At 46.6% G+C, this 18,803-nt stretch overlaps 1 protein-coding gene across 4 annotated transcripts; it reads left to right on the forward strand.

Annotated features, from left to right (window-relative positions):
* Nucleotides 1-3,876: 3,876 nt before the first annotated feature.
* Nucleotides 3,877-12,452, forward strand: LOC120702304 (heat stress transcription factor A-5-like). 4 transcript variants are annotated; one of them, XR_005686340.1, is made up of 4 exons: nucleotides 3,877-4,224; nucleotides 8,492-9,686; nucleotides 10,926-10,976; nucleotides 12,087-12,452. XR_005686340.1 is itself a non-coding variant. In XM_039986034.1 (3 exons), exons 1-2 carry the CDS (start codon nucleotides 3,988-3,990, stop codon nucleotides 9,677-9,679), a joined length of 1,425 nt encoding a protein of 474 aa, XP_039841968.1. In that variant the 5' UTR covers nucleotides 3,877-3,987; the 3' UTR covers nucleotides 9,680-9,686; nucleotides 10,926-11,094. The 4 variants fall into 4 exon arrangements, 2 of the variants coding, with proteins under 2 accessions (XP_039841968.1, XP_039841960.1); XR_005686341.1 differs by having other exon boundaries at nucleotides 10,926-10,969; nucleotides 12,087-12,450; XM_039986034.1 differs by lacking the exon at nucleotides 12,087-12,452 and having other exon boundaries at nucleotides 10,926-11,094.
* The last annotated feature ends 6,351 nt before the right edge of the window (nucleotides 12,453-18,803 follow it).

Below are 18,803 nucleotides of genomic sequence, written 5' to 3' on the forward strand. Positions count from 1 at the left end.
GTTGTTGGTCCTGATGACTGAGGATTGAACATTACTAACCACATGACGGGAGTAGGAGGTAGTCAAAACCGGTAAGCTCATTACTTGATTCACAACGATACTATGAATCGCGACTTGCTACTCAGGGAGTGGGATGATAGCGGGTGTTGTAGTCGCCCTCGGGTCCACTGGGTGTTCGCCGTGTGGGGCTCCTCACCCGGCTTTTGGCAGGCGTGATTCAGACGTCGGGGTGATGATGGGAACAGTTGACGTGTGTGGCCGACGGAGTTGCACGTGTCGTGTGAGTTAGGTCCACCTTGCAAGGTTAAATCGGATCGATTCGCCGTCTCTCTCTGTTAAGAGAACCTTGGTCACTGCGTCACATCATAGTAAAGAAGTGGAATAAGAACTCAAAGGTGAAGATGGAATATTGTTTCTATTGATTTTGAAGAATTAATCTAATTTACCATGTGTGCTCTAGATACTTAAGCAAACCTAGTTGGTATTCGATATACTAAATGTGAGCTAAAATATTGAAAGTAAGGATCTAGAATTAGTAGCTTTTCAGCAAAACAAACCCAAAGCCAAAAGTCTGCATGTCTAGGAATCAACTAAGTATTTACCATAGTCGGGTAAGCCTTGCTGAGTATTAGTATACTCAGGGCTGTTGTTGTAACTCTTTTGAGCAAGATGTGTTCCCGCTGACTTCGAGGAGGTCTGTGCGTCCTGGATTGGACAACCGCTTCCTGCTGGGTGGACCATCGAGTGGGTCCCGTCTTCCCCGTGAAGTTCGGGCAGGTTGGCAACACATCGGTGGGCAGGATGTGGAGCTCACCTTGTATCATCGTTCGTAGTTACCGTATTGTATTTCAAACTCTGTTTTAAACTTCCGCTGTGTGTTTGAACTCTATAGTTTGTATTCAAAACTTTTATGTAAAATCGTGTTGTAAATTAATTTGAGAATCTTTGTATGCTTATATCACATGTGCTTGCCTTTGTGCGAGACTTCTAGTGCAAATGTGATCCTGGAGTACAGTAGTTTAATCAGGAATTACCCGACGGACTGCCGAATTACACCGTTTTAAGTGCGTGGTAACTTGATTATTCATTAAGATGATAGTTAGCACACTTAAGCCAGTTTAATTTAGACGGATCTGCTACAACTGTCTAGTGTACTTGGCTTTCAATTGTGATGCATCCACTCCTACGTATGGTCTACAACCAGCCAAAAACCCATCTATACAGGGCCTCAATGCAACAAACATTCTCCTGAAACACATCTTTTTCCCTATCTTCTCTACATCTATTTCAATGATGCTACCTGGCTGACATATCTCCATTTGTGCCTTCCAGTTAAACAGCAATTGAAAACTTTTTTCGTATTTACCATGTATTTGCTCAAGAGCAACCTTCATACCTAACCAGGCTTTGAAATACTTCAACTTTATTCCGTAGTCTGATTCTAACTTTTCCTTTTCACCTTTTGTCCCCCTGTGAGGGTTCTTCTTCACCCAATCAGAAAGCCTATATGCAACCCAACCTTGAATAGCCATCTTGCCTTCCACAAGCTTGGTTGTTGGGCAATTATGCTATGCAAGTAGAACTTTGATCTACACATCAAAGACATACTTCATCAGCCTTACCATACAACAAAAGGGGCAATTGATAGCAAACAAAAAAAACAACTAACAATATTACCTAAATTGCTATTTGACCTTGCACCCTAGAAGCATGTATGCGCCATGGACAGCCCTCAGATGCACACTTGGCAATGAATCTTGTTGGGTCTGTCTTTTGGTTAGCTACTCAAAACCTCTTACAATGGCATAATGCCTCACTGCTTTACTGAATGATATGATGTCAAGAAATAAAGCACCCTTGATAATGTTTGGATTCTCAGGGTCATGAAGCACATGAAGCTCCTCTGGATCTACATCATTCACCTCAGCTTCAGGATTAGCAGATGGAGGAGGAGGACTGTCATTGTCAGCTGGTTGTGTGGGATGTGAGGGCTGTGCAAGCCCATCTTGTGTAGGAGGTGGAGCAGGAGGTGTTGGCATATAAATATGTTCATCATCAACACCCACATACTCCTCCTCATTGTCAAATGGGTCGGGCCCTGAAGCATCTGCATGATCTAGTTGTGCACTAGTGGGTGCATCAATAGGCGGATCTAGCTGTGAACTAGTGGGTGCATCGGGAGAAGGATGTACATGTGAACTAGTGGGTACATCAAGAGGTGCATCATTGAGTGGAGGTAACACACACAAAGGGGTTAGATCATCAAGCTCACGTTCTATTTGGCTCTCCACAACTACGTTGTCAAAAATTCCTACCACTATAGCACAGCTCATCTCGACTTATACATTTCAAACATGTCAATAATTTAAATCTCATTATCTAATCTGACATCCTCTCCCATTCTCTTGTCATAGAACCACACAATGGCGACTGGTTACTGCCCCATTTCACCTCTTTAAGTAAGCTTGTCATCAGCAAATTCAGAGAAAAAGACCCAATCTCCATTTCCCATCGCATCACCATCTCTTTTGTGAAATTTTTTCTAAAATTTTCTACCATTCGGGTCCGTCGTCACAAAGCCTTGGACTTTAATCTCTAGCGCGAACAACTCGGTCCTACCAACAGAACCACACAACAAAAAAAGGTAATCAAATCAAAGATAGCAAATCCTTAACCGCAAAACCTCGATTCAATCCTACACCTAGCTGATTCGCAAAGAAATCCAGGCAGGCACATGGGTGTACAATGCATACCACTCGTTCCCGTCGTCCATCTCTACTAGATGTTGAGATTTGTTGGCACACGGCGTAGAAGGCCTCAAATTAACCAACAACTCATCGCCGGCGCCCTCCACCTCTCGCCGCCGTCCGCCGAAACTGGGGATCTAGGGTTCAGGGAAGAGGGAGGGAGAGGGAGCAATGGGGGCGGCGTCGGTTGGATGCAGCCCGAGTCGAATTAACCCGATGGGGCAGGGGCAGAAGGGGCAGTACGAAAGTACCCCGGTCTACACGTGGGCCGAAGACCCTTTCAGCTGTACAAAATGGCACGAGTCGGTGTATTCGAGAATTGTAATGGCACCATTCCAAATATGTGAAGTTTAATGGTAGAACTCAGAACCTAGATATTTATAATGGCACGAAACAAATTGACCCTATCAAAAACTCATCCTTATATCCGTAAAATTCGAATTGGGATCGGATTGGATTCGAAATTAAGGCCCTGTTTAGTTGGTGAAAAGTTATTGGTTCTGGTACTGTAGCACATTTCGTTGTTACTTGACAAATAATGTCCAATCATAGACTAATTAGGCTTAAAAGATTCATCTCGTACTAATCAGTTAGACTGTGTAATTAGTTATTTTTTTAACTGCATTTAATGCTCCATGCATGTGTCCGAACATTCGATCTGACAGGTACTGTAGAATTTTTTTTTGGAACTGAAGCCATGTTTAGTTTTCAAAAAATTTCTTACAGTACCCATCAAATCGAATCTTCAGACATATACATGGAGCATTAAATACAGTTGAAAAAATAACTAACTGTAAATGACGAGACAAATCTTTTAAACCTAATTAGTCCACAATTAAATATTAATTGTCAAATAACAATAAAAATACTACAGCACCGAAATCTAAAAAATTTCACGAACTAAACAAGCCCTAAACAGGACCTAAAATTATCCGTAAACTAGCGCCGGCTTGCATCGTGCACCCAAAGTCCAATTGAAGTGCTGACTCTCACGGTCTCACTCACTGTTTTTGACTTCACTAGGGACCCTTCTAGAACTTAGCGCAAATTTCCATCCTAAACAACAAAGAATGTGAAAAAAAAGAACGAGAAAGATTTGTGAGAAATTAAACCAAACCAAAACCCATTCCAACCCGCAACGACCAAGAGACTTCGCCTTGTCCCTCCGGCCCTCCCCTACCAAACTCCCCTCTCTCTCGCCGCGCAACAGCACCACCACGCGCTGCCGAATCGCTGTGTCATGGAGGTCGCCGGCGCCCGCGGGTCCGGCGGCGGCGGCGGCGGCGGACCGGCGCCGTTCCTGCTGAAGACGTACGAGATGGTGGACGACCCGTCCAGCGACGCGGTGGTGTCGTGGAGCGACGCCTCTGACGGGAGCTTCGTGGTCTGGAACCCGCCCGAGTTCGCGGCCCGGATGCTGCCCACCTACTTCAAGCACAGCAACTTCTCCAGCTTCATCCGCCAGCTCAACACCTACGTGCGTAACGATCGGCCCACCTTGATTTCCCCCCCTGCCCTGTTCTGCACATGAATATCGTCGCGCTGCTCGGGGGTTGGGGATCTGGTGCGTTGCTGCGGTTGGGGTGGTGGAAATTTGGGCGTTAAGGTTGCGCAGGTGCGGGGGATCGCCTAGGTGGAGTTAACATGGGTTTCGCGCTGTTTCGTTTGGGAATTTGGCGTCCAGGTTTGTGCTCAGGGTACTTCTGATCCTAGGTGCCGAAATGTTTGTGCTGTTTTGGCGAATTGTTAGAATCTATCGTATGTTGGTTTTTGTTTTCATGTAGATTGATTGGTTGGAAACTTCGAATTGTGCCAAAATAATTGGGCTGAAACTGAAAATTAAGTCACGATGGGAGTCAACATCTAGATGCCGTTGGGTATCCAGTGTCCATACCCAAATCCATACCCATTATATTTGGGTAGAGTATGGGTTTACCCATTTAAACTTGGGTATGGGTAGGTATATGTGGATATTATCCATTTTATCCATGCCCGTAAGTTTATACGCAGTAAGCGTAGCTGCCATCGCAGCGAGTGCTGTTCTCCGCGGCATTAATGTCGCCGCCGGCTGCCATCGTCATATGACCGACGGAAGGTGGAGCACGCCATGCATCTGCCATCACAGTACCAGTTTTCATGCACCTTTCCTCGTCTGGTGGCCGCGGCGGCGCCGCCGATCGAAGTTCCTGAACGGTGGCGGCGGCGGCCTTCGCGGACATGGCGGCGCTGGAGTTCACGATTGGAAGGTCCCAGTGCTCAGCGCTCAAGTGTTCATGGATGGCGGCACAGGAGTTCGCGAATGGAGGTCCCCGTGCTCAGCTCAGGTGTTCATGGACGGCGGCGGCGCCGACATTCGTGGACGCGGCGGCGCTAGAGTTCGCGGAATGGAGGTCTCTGTGCTCAGCACTCTGGTTCGTTCTCAACGAACTCAAGACCTTTATGCGGGGTCTAGAGCCGGACACCCTAACGACCTTGTCGCGGAAGTCGAGTCTCAGCTGCTCGCACTACTGCACAAGCCTTTGCGCTTCCAGCAACGAGTCGACGCGAGCTAGGGGAAGCAGAAGCTAGTTGCATGATCAGCTGCATTTAGATAGCCGTACGTGCGAATGCTGCTCTGGATATGGATTATCTATGCCCATTGGGTAATTGCCCATTCATTTGGGAATGGATAAATTGGGGATGGATAATATGTGGGCATGGGTGCGGGTAACCCGTTGCTTCCCCAACGGCATCGTTACAGTCAACATGTTCTCCGAAGTCCAAACGCCATTATGGGTTTGTGTCGCCTTGTGCTGTTGTTTCAATGGAGCTTGGGGCTAAGAATTAGAGCCCATCACATTCAGGAAGCATAATTGGACTGACTTCCAATTCTCATGGTTGCATTGGCAAGGAACTAGTGTCATGGTCTATCCTAACTGTTGGGGTGGAACTCTAATTTGGCATTCTCTGTTTTCAAGGCGTCGCCTAGGCGACGCCTAGGCATCCAGGCGGGAAAAAAACCTGGGCGTCCGCGTCGCTTTTCCATTCCTCGCCTTGCCGCCGTCCGCCCGGCGCTCTGCAGCCGCGCTCACCGTCCGCCCGGCGCTCGCCGAGCCGCAGCCGCCGCCCGCCGTCCGCCCGGCGCTCGCCGAGTCGCAGCCGCCACCCGCCGGTCCGCCGGCTGCCGCCTGACCGTGGTCGCGCCGGCGCACGCCGATGCGGCCGCCTGGCACCAGGCACCAGCGAGCTCAGTGCCTGAGCCGCGCCGTGCTCGGCCGCTCGCCGTCTGCCCGCGGAGGTGGAGGAGGCAGGGGTGGGCAGCAGCGGAGGTGGAGGAGGGCGGCGGCAGCGGGTGAGGAGGCAGAGGCGGGCTGGCGGCGGCGATGCGGCTGGAGGAGTCGGGGAGGAGGAAGATGTGGGGATGGGAACCGGTAGAGGTTAGGGTTAGGATAAGTAGTGGGGAGTTGGGCTGATTTAATGGGCTTCTTTTCACCTTTAGGCCCACTAGTTCTCTCCTTTTTCTTTTCTTTTACAGGTGACTATCTAAATCTGCTAGGTTAAAGTCTAATCAAGGAAGTAATTAAGGCGTCGCCTCGCCTCGCGCCTTAACCGCCTAGGCGTCCGAGCGGTGGCCCATCGCCTCGCCTCGCCTTACCGTGTTGGCATTGCTGATATTTGTTCTAGGCTTACAATTTCAATACTAGTTCAGAACTAGTGGAACTGGGTCACTGGGACTAGTATAAAAGAGCTCTTTAATTTATATGTACTACTTAGGATCGGTGGATGTGTAGTATAGTGTCCACAATGCAGTAAATAGTGTTCTCTAGCAATCTGTAAGCTTGATTTGTAACCTCAATATTCACCTTTCAAGTTTCAACAATAACAAGAGCATTTTTTTTCCAAAATAGTCCAAACTTGCTATGGTAGTGAAAATTTTGTTAACACCCTCTCTAAATAGTAATTTTGTTTGTGTAAGCAATTGGGAAGGTCAAGGTCAAACTTAGGCCTAATACATTCTCATGCATAATGAAAATGCACTATGTCATACCTTCTAGAATTACTAAATCAAACATTCAGCAAATTGAAATTTTCTTTCTGGGTGTAGGTATTGCTAATAAGATTGGTTTGAGTAGTGAAATCTTGTGTTTATGTGTAAGTGTGGATAGTAAACCCTTCGTCCCTCTTATGTATAAATACGGCCACTGGTTCCTCTACCCCATTTGAGGTTTAGTGGATATGACTCATTGCATGGATCTTAACCGACAGCCCAAAGGTAGAGGAACCAGTGGCTTACTGGGTCCTCTAGCCCTCCCTCTTATTTAGAAATAGGGCTACTGGTTCCTCTACCCCACTAACAATGTCTATGCGACTTGATTTGGCATTCACCTGTATTTGCGGATAATCATTCTGTTTTTCAGACCTTTTGCAATATCTGAATTTGACTTAATTCTGGTGCTGATTGCTGTGCTCATTATTTGAGATGAATGAGGGAGCCTTGTGGCATGAGTAATCTAAGATATTAAAAACATAAAAATTACCTAGTTTGTGAATGCAGCTGTAATAGTTAGGTTTTTAAGATTCAGACTTCGGCTCCTGTGGTCTCCTGGAATGGATCAAGCTTGATGTTGGCGATCTGAAATCCAAGGAAAATCCACGGATCTGTTGAGTATTTCTCGACCAAGTTCATTTAATAATTCCACTTTTGAATTTCTTTTTCGATCAATGTAAATTGTAGTTAAGTTTAGTAATTGCATATTTGCATTTAAATCCTAGGTTCCAGCATCCAATTTGTTGTTAATTCTATTGTTAATTTAGGAATGTAATTCACACCTCTGTGGTATATGAGCCCAAGCTATTTTTTGGGGCTCCTGAATTCCTTTGAGGATGTGAAAGGAAAGATTTGTTCTTAGCAGTGATAAATAAGTGGCTATATCTATGTGACATCGGGGGTTTTATGTTTGGTTTCAGCAATTTCTAGACCTTGATGGAGCTGTGAGACTGCTAATAACTAGCAGGTTACAGGTCCAATCTTTGTGAAATTCAGGAGACCTGTCATTTTCTTTTGTTCTTGAAGCAAAAATTATCTTGGGAAAATGGTTCAAAAGCAAAAAGGAAGAAATAATTGCTATACTTCCGCTGCTATTTTCTGCTCTAGATATCCTCCCAGGATTCCATGTTCCCTGTGTTTAATGCTGGGATTCGAAACCTTGTTTGAACATGCATTTGCTGGCCTGTTGAATGGGCTGTATAGACTTGAGCAAATTAGTAGTCTTCTAAGTATAGAGGTTACTGCAGAAAACTGTCATTTTTTTCTCTTCTTGTGGGACTGCAAACATTTCTTTACTAATATTTTTCTTCTAACTCTTTTGGTTGCTTGTTGCAATCCTTGTAAAACTTTGATCACATCGTTATTACATGCTATTGTGGGGTGCTTGCTTGCTTTTATGCAGTGGGATTCTTGTTGACCTGTAACAATATTATTTCTATCGACAAAAACTTCACTTTTTGTTATTTAGTTGCATCCCAATAAAAAAGGACGTACCCAGTGCGGGGTCTGGGGGAGGTTATTAGCGGGAGGTCTTTCCCACACACCGTGCAATGTGTAGAGGTCACCGCTCGAACCTGTGACCTCTCGGTTCACAGGCGGCAAGCACTACCACTTGCACCAGGCCGCCCTTTTTATTTAGTTGCATCCCAATGAAATAATATTACTGTTTGATTCCACTAAACTAATGGAAATCCACTAAGAAGTGTCGATGTTGCAGGGATTTCGCAAAATTGACCCGGAGCGCTGGGAATTTGCTAATGAGTACTTTGTCAAGGGACAGCAGCACCTGCTGAAGAATATCCACAGGCGAAAGCCCATCCACAGCCACAGCCATCAACCTGGTGCCCTGCCTGACAATGAGCGTGCATTATTTGAGGATGAGATTGACCGGCTTTCACAGGAGAAAGCTGCCCTTCAGGCTGACCTCTGGAAGTTCAATGAGCAGCAGTCGGGGGCCGTGAGCCAGATTGAATATCTTGAGCAGCGGGTGCTCGACATGGAGCAACGGCAGGTCAAGATGCTCAGCTTCCTGCAGCAGGCTAGCAAGAACCCTCAGTTTGTCAGCAAGCTCGCTAAGATGGCAGAGACCTCCCCGATCTTCGCAGACGCATTTCACAAGAAGCGAAGGCTACCTGGGTTGGAATGCAGCGCCGAGGCCGCTGAAACTACCAGTAGCTTTTATGATGACCACAGCAGCACCTCCAGGCAAGAAATGGGCAACGCTTTGAACCAGCACTTCTCCGACAAGCTGAAGCTGGGGCTCTGTCCTGCGATGACCGAGAGCAACCTCACCCAAAGCTCGCACGAAGATAACGGGAGTCCTCACGGGAAGCATCCAAATTGCGAGAGACCGGGCGTGGAGTGCCTCCCGCTAGTTCCACAGATGATGGAGCTCTCTGACACTGGGACATCCATCTGCCCCTCGAAAGGGCAGAGCGTGAGCTTCGCCGCAGCCGCGAACAACGACGGGCTCCTGCCGTGCCACCTCAACCTCACCCTCGCGTCGTGCTCCATGGACGTCAACAGAAGCCAAACCTCCGACGCGAATGTGAACGCTATGGAAGAGGAGGACAGCCCAGCGGAGGCGACCACTACAGCCACCATGGAGGAAGACGACGGCATCGGCACACGCCAGGGTGATACGCAGCACAAGGTTTCAGGCGACTCAGCCACTGCAGTAGTGGACCCGACGGTGCCGCCACATGGGGACAGCCAGCAAGCTCCCCCTCCACACGAAGAAGCTGCAGCTCCCCCTGTTGTGGCGAACGACAAGTTCTGGGAGCAGTTCCTGACGGAGAGGCCGGGGTGCACGGAAGCCGAGGAAGCAAGCTCCACGCTGCGGAGGGAAGATCCGTACCAGGACACGAGGAGTGACAGGAGAGAGATGGGTCAGCTGAAGCTCTGACCTTCAGGTTAGCATGACCACTATGCATACAGCATACGTACAGTGTTTGTTATAAGAGAACATATCTAGTGCAAACCAAGGATCTCGTACAAATTCGTGCAAACCTACTAAACAAAGCTTTAAAAAATTCTGAAAAAAATCATGAATGTGATTCTCAGATTACATCATCTATATATAAAATTTCATGGTCAAATTCACTGCGTTTGGCTGGTCTTGTAGCCTCCAGCGCTACATAAATTTTCTCTCACGGCATTCCAGCCTCTGGCTCCAGCCTATCCAATAGTATTTTTCCCTCACAGCATTCCAGCTCCAGCCTGCCGAACACGGTAATTGAAGGGGGGATTTAAGCGTGAGTGGACTGCGTATGTAATGCCGTGTTTAGTTGTTTACGTGTAAAAATTTTGCAAAGGAATCTTGCTAATTTAAAGTACTAAATGAAGTCTATTTACAAAACTTTTTGCACAGATAGGTTGTAAATCGCGAGACGAATCTAATGATGCTAATTAATTCATGATTAATTCATAATTAGCGTATGATTACTGTAGCATTAATGTTGCAATCATAGATTAAGTAGGTTTATTAAATTCGTCTCGCGATGTACAGTCTATTCATGCAAAAAGTTTTATAAATAGACTTCATTTACTACTCCATATATGTGTCAAAACATTTGATGTGATGTTTTTTTTGCGTTTACGGAGTTTACACGTAAAGATCGGTCTAAGTTGATTGTAAACAGGGCCTAAGTTGATTGTAAGGCCTCCTCCAACGGGCACTGTTACCTGGCTCATAGAATATTTTTAATAGATGAACAGTTCGCGCTAGCGCGGGGCAGAGCGCTAGCTCGCTCAGGTACCGATGCCGCCTCCCCTCACAGCACCAATTCCCATATTACTGTGCCGAGACCTTTTTACTGTGCGCAAGAGATAAGTAATAAGTTGTCTCAACCATTGGAGGTGGCCTAAGCAGCATCACAGGGAGTAGTACATATTACCACAGGAGACCAGCAATTAATATAAATGGTCGGTTTGTGCATTGTTTACGGTTTTGTCGCTCTGCTATGATTGGTGATAGCGTTCGCTGCTACAGGCTACCTGCGCGCGATCCTTGCTTGGTGCTGCTAGCGCGCGAGCATTTCAACGCATGACATGTCGCTTTCCTCCTCCAGCTCCCTTTTCCCTGCTGAGCTGTCTTGTTTGTTTTGTAGGAATCTGGTTTCCCTGCTGAGCTGCTCTTGTTTGTTTTGTAGGAATCTGGTTCCACGATGCACTAGCTTTCCTCCACATGTATCATGTACGTGGTAGGTTTGGTTTGGTCCGATTCTGTCCTGCTCCACCTTCATTCTTTTTCTTTAATTTTCCGTTTCAAGGCTGCGGTATGCGAGGTAAAAAAAAATGGGCGGGGATTGCTTCCACGTACATACGAAGGTAAAAGAAAAAATAATAAAAAATATTATCCACTAAAAGACTTTAAAAATAAAAAATATCTTATGAAATTTTGACTTCAACAAAAAAGACACATCATAGCATGGTATATGTATTCGTTAGGTCAATCTCAATAGGAGTGTCATGAGCATTAAATGTTAGGTTATATCAGCAAGTTTGCTGACATGGAAGAGTCATTTATGAGAGGAGAGAGGAGGGGAGTGTCATGGGATCAAAGAGGAGTGTCACGGTGATGACACCCCGTCCGGCACAGTTACCAAGTTTTCAGTCTTGATAATTATGCGACGACACTCCCCACTAAGACTAGTCTTATTGTAGCATGTGAAGAGGCAATTAAGAAATATGATGCCTTCATGGTTTGCATGCTTAGTGTTGACTTGCAGAACTCCAAACTTTGCAACCCGAATTCAAAAACCTACTAATAGTCCATTTTAAAATTTGTACTCCCGAATCCAAAGGTTTAATTCAAACCTCACACTACAAATTCAAAAACTTTCTACTTGCACATTTTCAAACTTTCTACTCCAAAGTCCAAAACTTTGTACACATAATTCAAGAACTTTTTATAATTAAAATTTTAAATCTGTACTACTAGATATGAAACTTTATACATTGATATTTAAAATCTTTTACAAACAGATTTAGAACTTTGTACATAAATTTTTCTACATAAATAAAAAATTTAATACTAAATTCAATAACTTTGCATTTTGAATTCAGGATCATTAATATAGCTAGTCAAAAATATTTTACTAAAATAAACACTGAATTTTGCATTCTAAATTAGAAACTTTCTACTAGCATGTTATAAACTTTATAAACTTTGTACTCTCATTAATATATTCTTTTTAAAAAGACTTATAAATTTCTTGCTTGTCTTGAAGAGTTAGAAACATAATAATTCATCCCAAAATTAAATTTTGGCCGCATGAACTTATGATCAATTATTCATCAAACAACTGAAGTGGATGCAGCAGCAGCACTGGCATCGATCAGCAGCAGCAGGGCTAACATCACCGATCCAGCAAATGAAGCAAATCACATCAGATGAGAAGTTGAGAACACAATAGCACGACGGAGCACAGGTCAAGCGTAAGACCTTCTAGGGAGGCCACGGCCACTCGATCGGGGAGGTTGTGTGGCGACGGTGCAGCAAGGCCTGATGCGGAAGACGGCAGGCGCAGACCTGCCCTCAGGACAAGGCGTGGCTGTGAGGGATTATCGCCGCGGAAACGTGCCGCTCGATCGTTGTCTTTCGGTCCAATCCGCAGACCGCCACGTGATCATTTCTGCTTCCGCCGTCACCGCTCGCCAGGCACGATGCGAGTCGCGACGTTTGTACTTTTGCTTTTCAGATTTCGCTGGGCATTGGGCCCAATTTATAGTTTCGCACACGGCCTCCAGATTTGCCGGCACGCCCTGATTTTTGGCCGCCAATTGGCTCCGTCACTCTAGCATAGAGTGCGATCTACGCACGCAGCGTTGAGAGAAACGGAAGTTTGTAACCGATAAATTCCTCTAATTCGGAGATTTTATCCCAACGGCTCCCCTTTCTCGTGCCATAACTGTCCCGTTGGGGCTGGTTGATCCGGTAACCGGCGACCGTACCAGAGAGCGCGATCTATTCTTTCCCAAGAGAGAGATGGCCCTGGCCTGTGGCAACCATCGTTCGTTGAGCTTTTTGGATTTAGACCATCGTGAGAAGTGGGCTTCGGAGAAATGCCATCGTGGAAGAGGGTTTCGTCAGGTTGCCATTATGAAATAATCTCCACCCGCTAGAATGCCATCCGAGGATTTTTTGACACTTTCTTTCATGTATTGCCCTTGCCCCTTTGTTTTCTTTCATGCGGACGGAACAAAAGAGTGCTAGAACAGATCGAGCGCTCTCGCTTATGGCTGGGCAAAAAACCCGAAACCCGAAGTCCGAATCCGAAAAATCCGAGCCCGAACCCGAAAAACCAGAGCCCAAAAACTCGAACCCTAATACGGGTTCCAGCCCACGGTACCCGAAATTAATACGGGTAATTCGGGTTTTGGGCCACGGTACCCGAAATACCCGATTTATCCGAAAAATAAGCCAGCCCATTAGTTCAAATATGTTTTAGTTGCCAGCCCAGCCCACCACCAACACCAAGCCCATAACCCTAGACTGCTGACCCCCACGCCGCACCCCCACCCCCAGATCGCAGACCAGATCCCCGCGCCGCGCCGCCGCTCCAACGGCCCCAACCACCCCCCGGACACCAGACCCCGCGCCGCCCCCCACGCCAGCCCCAGCCGCCCACCGCGCCACCGCCCGCTGCCACCAGTAGCGCCCTCCACGTGCGCCTGCGCCTGCATCCGAGCGTGCAGCCGTCTTCTTCCCAGCGACCGAGGCGGCGAACGGCGAGGCCCCTTCTTCCCGACGAGGCCCCTCTCCTTATCCCCGGCGACCTCGGCTTCCTCAAGAACTCGGCTGCACGCTGCAAGCAGAGGCTCGTCTTCCATGTTGGCTTTCGGCGTCCGGCGGCGCTGCAAGCAGGTGCAGGCTTTGCTGTGTCCTGTGTGCAGGCGAGCTTCTCCGGCCATTCAAGCTGATCCAAGCTTTCTTTCTTTACTAGCACTAGATAGAGTAGATAAATTCAGGAACAGAGAGTTTGTTTCTTTCATTCAGTAACACTTCTTCCTGTTCTTGTCCTTTTCGATTTCTCCTGGGTCTTCTTGAGCTACGAGATTAGAACCACACCAAAAAGTAAGTCGGGTAGTACGGGTTACCCGAACCCGAAATTATCGGGTACCCGAAATATCGGGTTTAATTTATTTTCAACAAATTTGGGATTCTAATTTTCAAAATCCGAAAAACCCGACCCGAAATTTTCAGGTAACCCGAATGGCCAGGCCTGCTCTCGCTCCTCGCTCGTCTTCTCCGCGCGGCGCCGGCACTCGGCGAGCGCGCTCCCCACGCCGAGCCCGTGCCCCCATGCCGAGCCCGCGTCCCCACGTTCGCTCCTGCCCGCCCACGCGAGCGCTCGCACCTGGCCGCCATCACGTCCAGCGCTCGCTCCGATTTGTATGTGCCACTATGTTCTTCCTGGCTTCATGGCCTCCATGGCCGGCGTGGACTCCATGACCGTGCTGGACACCATGGCTGGAGCAGGTGAAGAACCCTTCGCTGCGCAGGCTCCCGCACGTCGCCTGCCTGGTCCTCGAGGCCACCCACCTCACGGCCTTCGTCGCGGCCGCGCACGCCGCCCTCGTGCTACTGCTCCCTACCGCGAGCCGAGCCTCGGCGTGCGCGGCAGCCTCGCCGCGGGAGGCGGCCCTCGACGGCAGGCGAGCCCGGCGTGGGAGGCCGGTCGGCCGCGGGCGCTCGCCGTCGGCGGGCTAGGCGCGTGCGGTTGGAGCGGACGAGCGAGCAGCGTTCGATCCGTTCTGCTGTGTCCCGTTCCGTCCGCGTGAAAGAAAACAAAGAGTAGGGGCAATAGAGAAAGAAAGTATGAAAAAGTACTCGGATGGCATTCCAGCGGATGTAGATCGTTTCGTAATGGCAATTTGGCGAAACCCCCTCCCATATCCAACGGATGTCGATCGTTTCATAATGACAATTTAGCGAAACCCGCTCCCATAATAGTATTTCTCTGAAGCCCACTTTCCAAAAAAAAAAGAAGCTCTCGTCCGTCCGATCGGGACCAGTCACGAGAAGGCAAAAGTAGGCAGGGTCATCCCCGCATCAAGAAGGGGAAACTTTCTTAAATTCCACGTCAGTTCCACGAGGGCCGCGTGCACTCCCTTGGTTCCAAAATAAATTAAAAATTATTTGATTTTTTAACCTCAAGTTTTATCACACGTTTTATTTAAAAAAATTATATAAATGTTGGTATTTTGCAACGTCACGAATAAAATCCGCAAGCGCACGGATACTGCTGTAGTTTTCACCCAAAAGTATTCCAGGGTATCGTATCCATAGAGGAACGTGAGTACGCTATCTACGGGTTCAGGCTCATCCAAGGACACACACGCCGGTGTGGAGAAGACAGAAGAGATGACTTTATATTCTAGAATCTATGCTTAGAAGAATAGATCACGTCGCCGTTATACTTCGAGCTAAAGGTATCGACCGCCTTATACAAGCCGATAGCTCCAATATGATGCTCTATCCAATATCCGAACGTGGAGGATTACTAGGGCTCGAACAGTACTGTCACCACCTGCCGGCTACCTCTACAAACCGTGCGACTATCAGACAACTGAGTGGTATAGTCCAGCCTAGACACTACGTCTACGCTTTTCACTACTAACCTTAGCCTTGGCCAAGACCATCCATTTCTATCGGGGGTCTTAAGCTAAGATCAAATGCTACTCGCTAGCATACACATCAACTAATATAAGGCAGAGATGATAACTTGCGATCTAAACTCTAATTCTAAATAAACAAACAAAGAAAGTCTCGAACACTTACAACCGAATAAGCATCCGTCGAGGTACAAGCGGAGAAGAGTGCCGACAGACCCGGCACTTCCCCCGACTCCTCCTCACTCTCCTCCTCTTCTTCTACACCTCCTAGTCTACCTAAGCATCTAGGATGAAGGCCTCAAGCTCCAAAGGAGAAGGTGAGTTGACAGGGTGGTGTGTTGTGTGTGTGTTCTAATTCTCACGCCCTCCCCTTGTATTTATAGGAGAGAGCCACCCCGGGAATGAAGTCAAACCGCCTTTGGGGACCAATCATGAGACGCCACGTGTCACAGAGAGTCGGTGGGGCCCGTGGGCCGCCACCACCAGGTCGGGCGACCTTGTAGGTCGGCCGACCGTGGGCTGGCTCCGTTTGCCCCGGTATTTGGTCAGAAGACTGCTAGGTGGGCCCCCATGGCATGTATATGGGTAAGGGCCTGTCTTAAGTCAGTTTGGTAGTTCTGGTGGGCCCGTAGATCCTCTTGAATGCGTCTGATTCATCAAGAGGAGTTTGCCTCAGATTGCTGACGTGGCATTGCGCATGGGCTGGTTCTCTTCCTCTTGTGTGGCTGCCAAGTGGGCCTGTTTGTCCCTTGGGCTTGCGTGTGCTTGACCCAGGAATTTATGTCTTGGATAATATGCATGTTACATGTAGTTTTAGCCCAAATTCACCTGCACACATTCTCAGACCAGCATCTATGGAATTCGTTAAATAATCATCCTATGCTAACATTTATTCCTTCCGATTCTCGACTTTTGCACGATAGTTGACGGTCAAAATGGGTCGTTAGTGGCCATCAACAAGATCCCCCGCACTTAGTTCTTTGCTCGTCCTCGAGTAAAGGCAAGAACCAAGGTGGACCTGACTTCACTTGATACGACACCTGTATACAGACTATTCTAGGCCTTACCTTTGCCTGTGAATTTGGATGTGTCTACCATGAATATTTGGGAAGTTGAAGAGCGGAACGGTATTGACTTCAGTCTCCTCCACTTTCCTGCTATATGACTGGGGTTTTGGAAATATTTTTGCAAAAACCAACCATAGCTTTACTTCTCCATATGATCTCTCATGTCGCTCATTGTGTATATATATCCTCACCAAACCTCATTTCACCCTACTTCTAAAGATGGATTATGTGGAGTTCAAGGTAGGGAAAAGGAAGCATGCACTTGTGTCACATATATTGCAAAATCAAACAACGGATCCATGGAGATGACAAATCAAACAAGCTGATCAAGATCGTGCACATATGTGGAAGGTGGATGGTGGAAATGGAATACTCCTTTTATGGATCTCTCTCCCTTTTATTTGGATAACATGAGGGCATGGCTATATTAATATATATATTCCCCTTTTTTTTCTTGGACCTTCATGTGTCCAATTTTTTTTCAACACTGGGATCTTCATGTATCCCTCTTTTTTTGGGGGTCATGCTTCTTGGGCATGCCATCTTTTCTCTCTCTTTTTTTATATAGCCCATGCCTCATTTGAGAGATACTAAATAGAGAGATCATTCAACATGGAGTTTTATTTTGTGGATGGATGGAATGGCATAGCTAACTTCCAGTGTAGAAGTTTAGCTAGTGGAGTGCGCGTGATCTTGATCGAACAAGTATGAAAGACATCTAACTAGGGTCACAAAGTTTGATGAAGCTCAAAGCAACAACAAGGCACATATGTGTAAGATTCGTATCATGAATGTCAACATATGGCTTTGGCTGGACAAGCACGTGGAGTTGTAAAGCTATGGAGGTTTTCCTTTTGATAAAAATTTCCCTGACACATAAGCAGATAAAGCAAGGATTCTTCCATCAAACCATATCTCACTAGTCAACAACTTAACAATTATGGGTTCCCTAAGATATGATTCACAAGCTCAGATTTAGCAAAGAATAAATGGTATGCAAGCCAATCATTGAGAAGCACAGAACCAGAGGATACCTTGAGTTTAGTTTTAATGATTATGCAAAGATTTCAAATAAACTCATAGGTTGGGGAGAGCGAGCGTTAGAGTGCGCAAACCGTCGCGATGAAGAACGAAGCTAGTGCTAGTCAGCCGAACCTGAGGGTCCACTGCCCAATACTAGCACTGATTCGTCTTGGCTTTTTGCATTCTGGTTTGTTCGGTGTTGTGCACATGTTGTGGGAGATCTCGAGTGTATATGCTTGAAAGTTCCGAGAGATCTCCCCCACACTTATTTTTGTACCTGGTGCTTATTCAAAAATAAAAATATGGAAACAAACTAATAGCTCTACCGGTTTTAAGAACCAGGGAGCTCCTTAAATTTATTGAAACTAAAATTTAATCTCACCCAAAATACTTACTCAAGCAAGGCTGGATCAAGATTGCATTAACATGAGTATGTTGTGCAACATTAATCCAAGACCTTGTCTTATCTTTCCATTTGAATTCAGCTCGATGACTCACCCAATTGGATTTGATTTTTCTTTAGGGGTTAGTCCATATATGTAACCAATATCTATACAAGTATTAACTCCAAGAAAGTCAATCAAACTTGACACCAGGTCTAGTTTGACTGAAGAGGACATTTTAATCCAAACACCATACTTGATTTAAAACGCCTATGAATGTATTTTCTGCATCATACATTCAAACTAGAGCATACGAGAACAGATAAAGGAAGAAAGGAAGCATGATTGAGCTTTATTCAAAGAGAGATAGGCATGAGTACGAACCTGGTGATCCTCGGGCGACCTCCCGGCAGGGCTTTGTTTAATGTCGAAAGCAGGACATTGAGAGTACTTACCATGGCATTTTGTTGATGGAGATAGTATTGTCACCATGGCAACTCCTCTCATTTTTTTTCATTTTCATTTTTTAGAGCAAGATACGAGAACATACACCAATTCCAGGACAAGATATGAGTTGAGAAGGGAACTTACTTTGGGGGTACTTACATACCTCCCCCACAATTGGAGTTTGTAAAACTTCAAGTGTATGGAGTTCAAGTCTCCTTCAGTAGTTGTTCCTCCACCAAGATATATCGAGCCGTTGTAGTCGGTGTAGCTCACATGTTCATAGGCGTTGTCTGTCTGCCGTTCTCTTTGATCTTCCCCTGGAATGGTTAGTGACCAAAAATATCCGAAGGAAAACTACATCCTAGAACATGCTCTTGCTTTTTATTGAAAGGGAAATAAAGAAGTTTATAAATAAATGATAATCCGGGCTATCTCCCGGTAGTGCTTTGTTTTTATGGTCATAAGCTCGACCATGAGAACCCTTGTAGCC

This window comes from Panicum virgatum, chromosome 1K (genome assembly GCF_016808335.1).
Source record: "Panicum virgatum strain AP13 chromosome 1K, P.virgatum_v5, whole genome shotgun sequence".
In the NCBI taxonomy this organism is placed as follows: Eukaryota; Viridiplantae; Streptophyta; class Magnoliopsida; order Poales; family Poaceae; genus Panicum; species Panicum virgatum.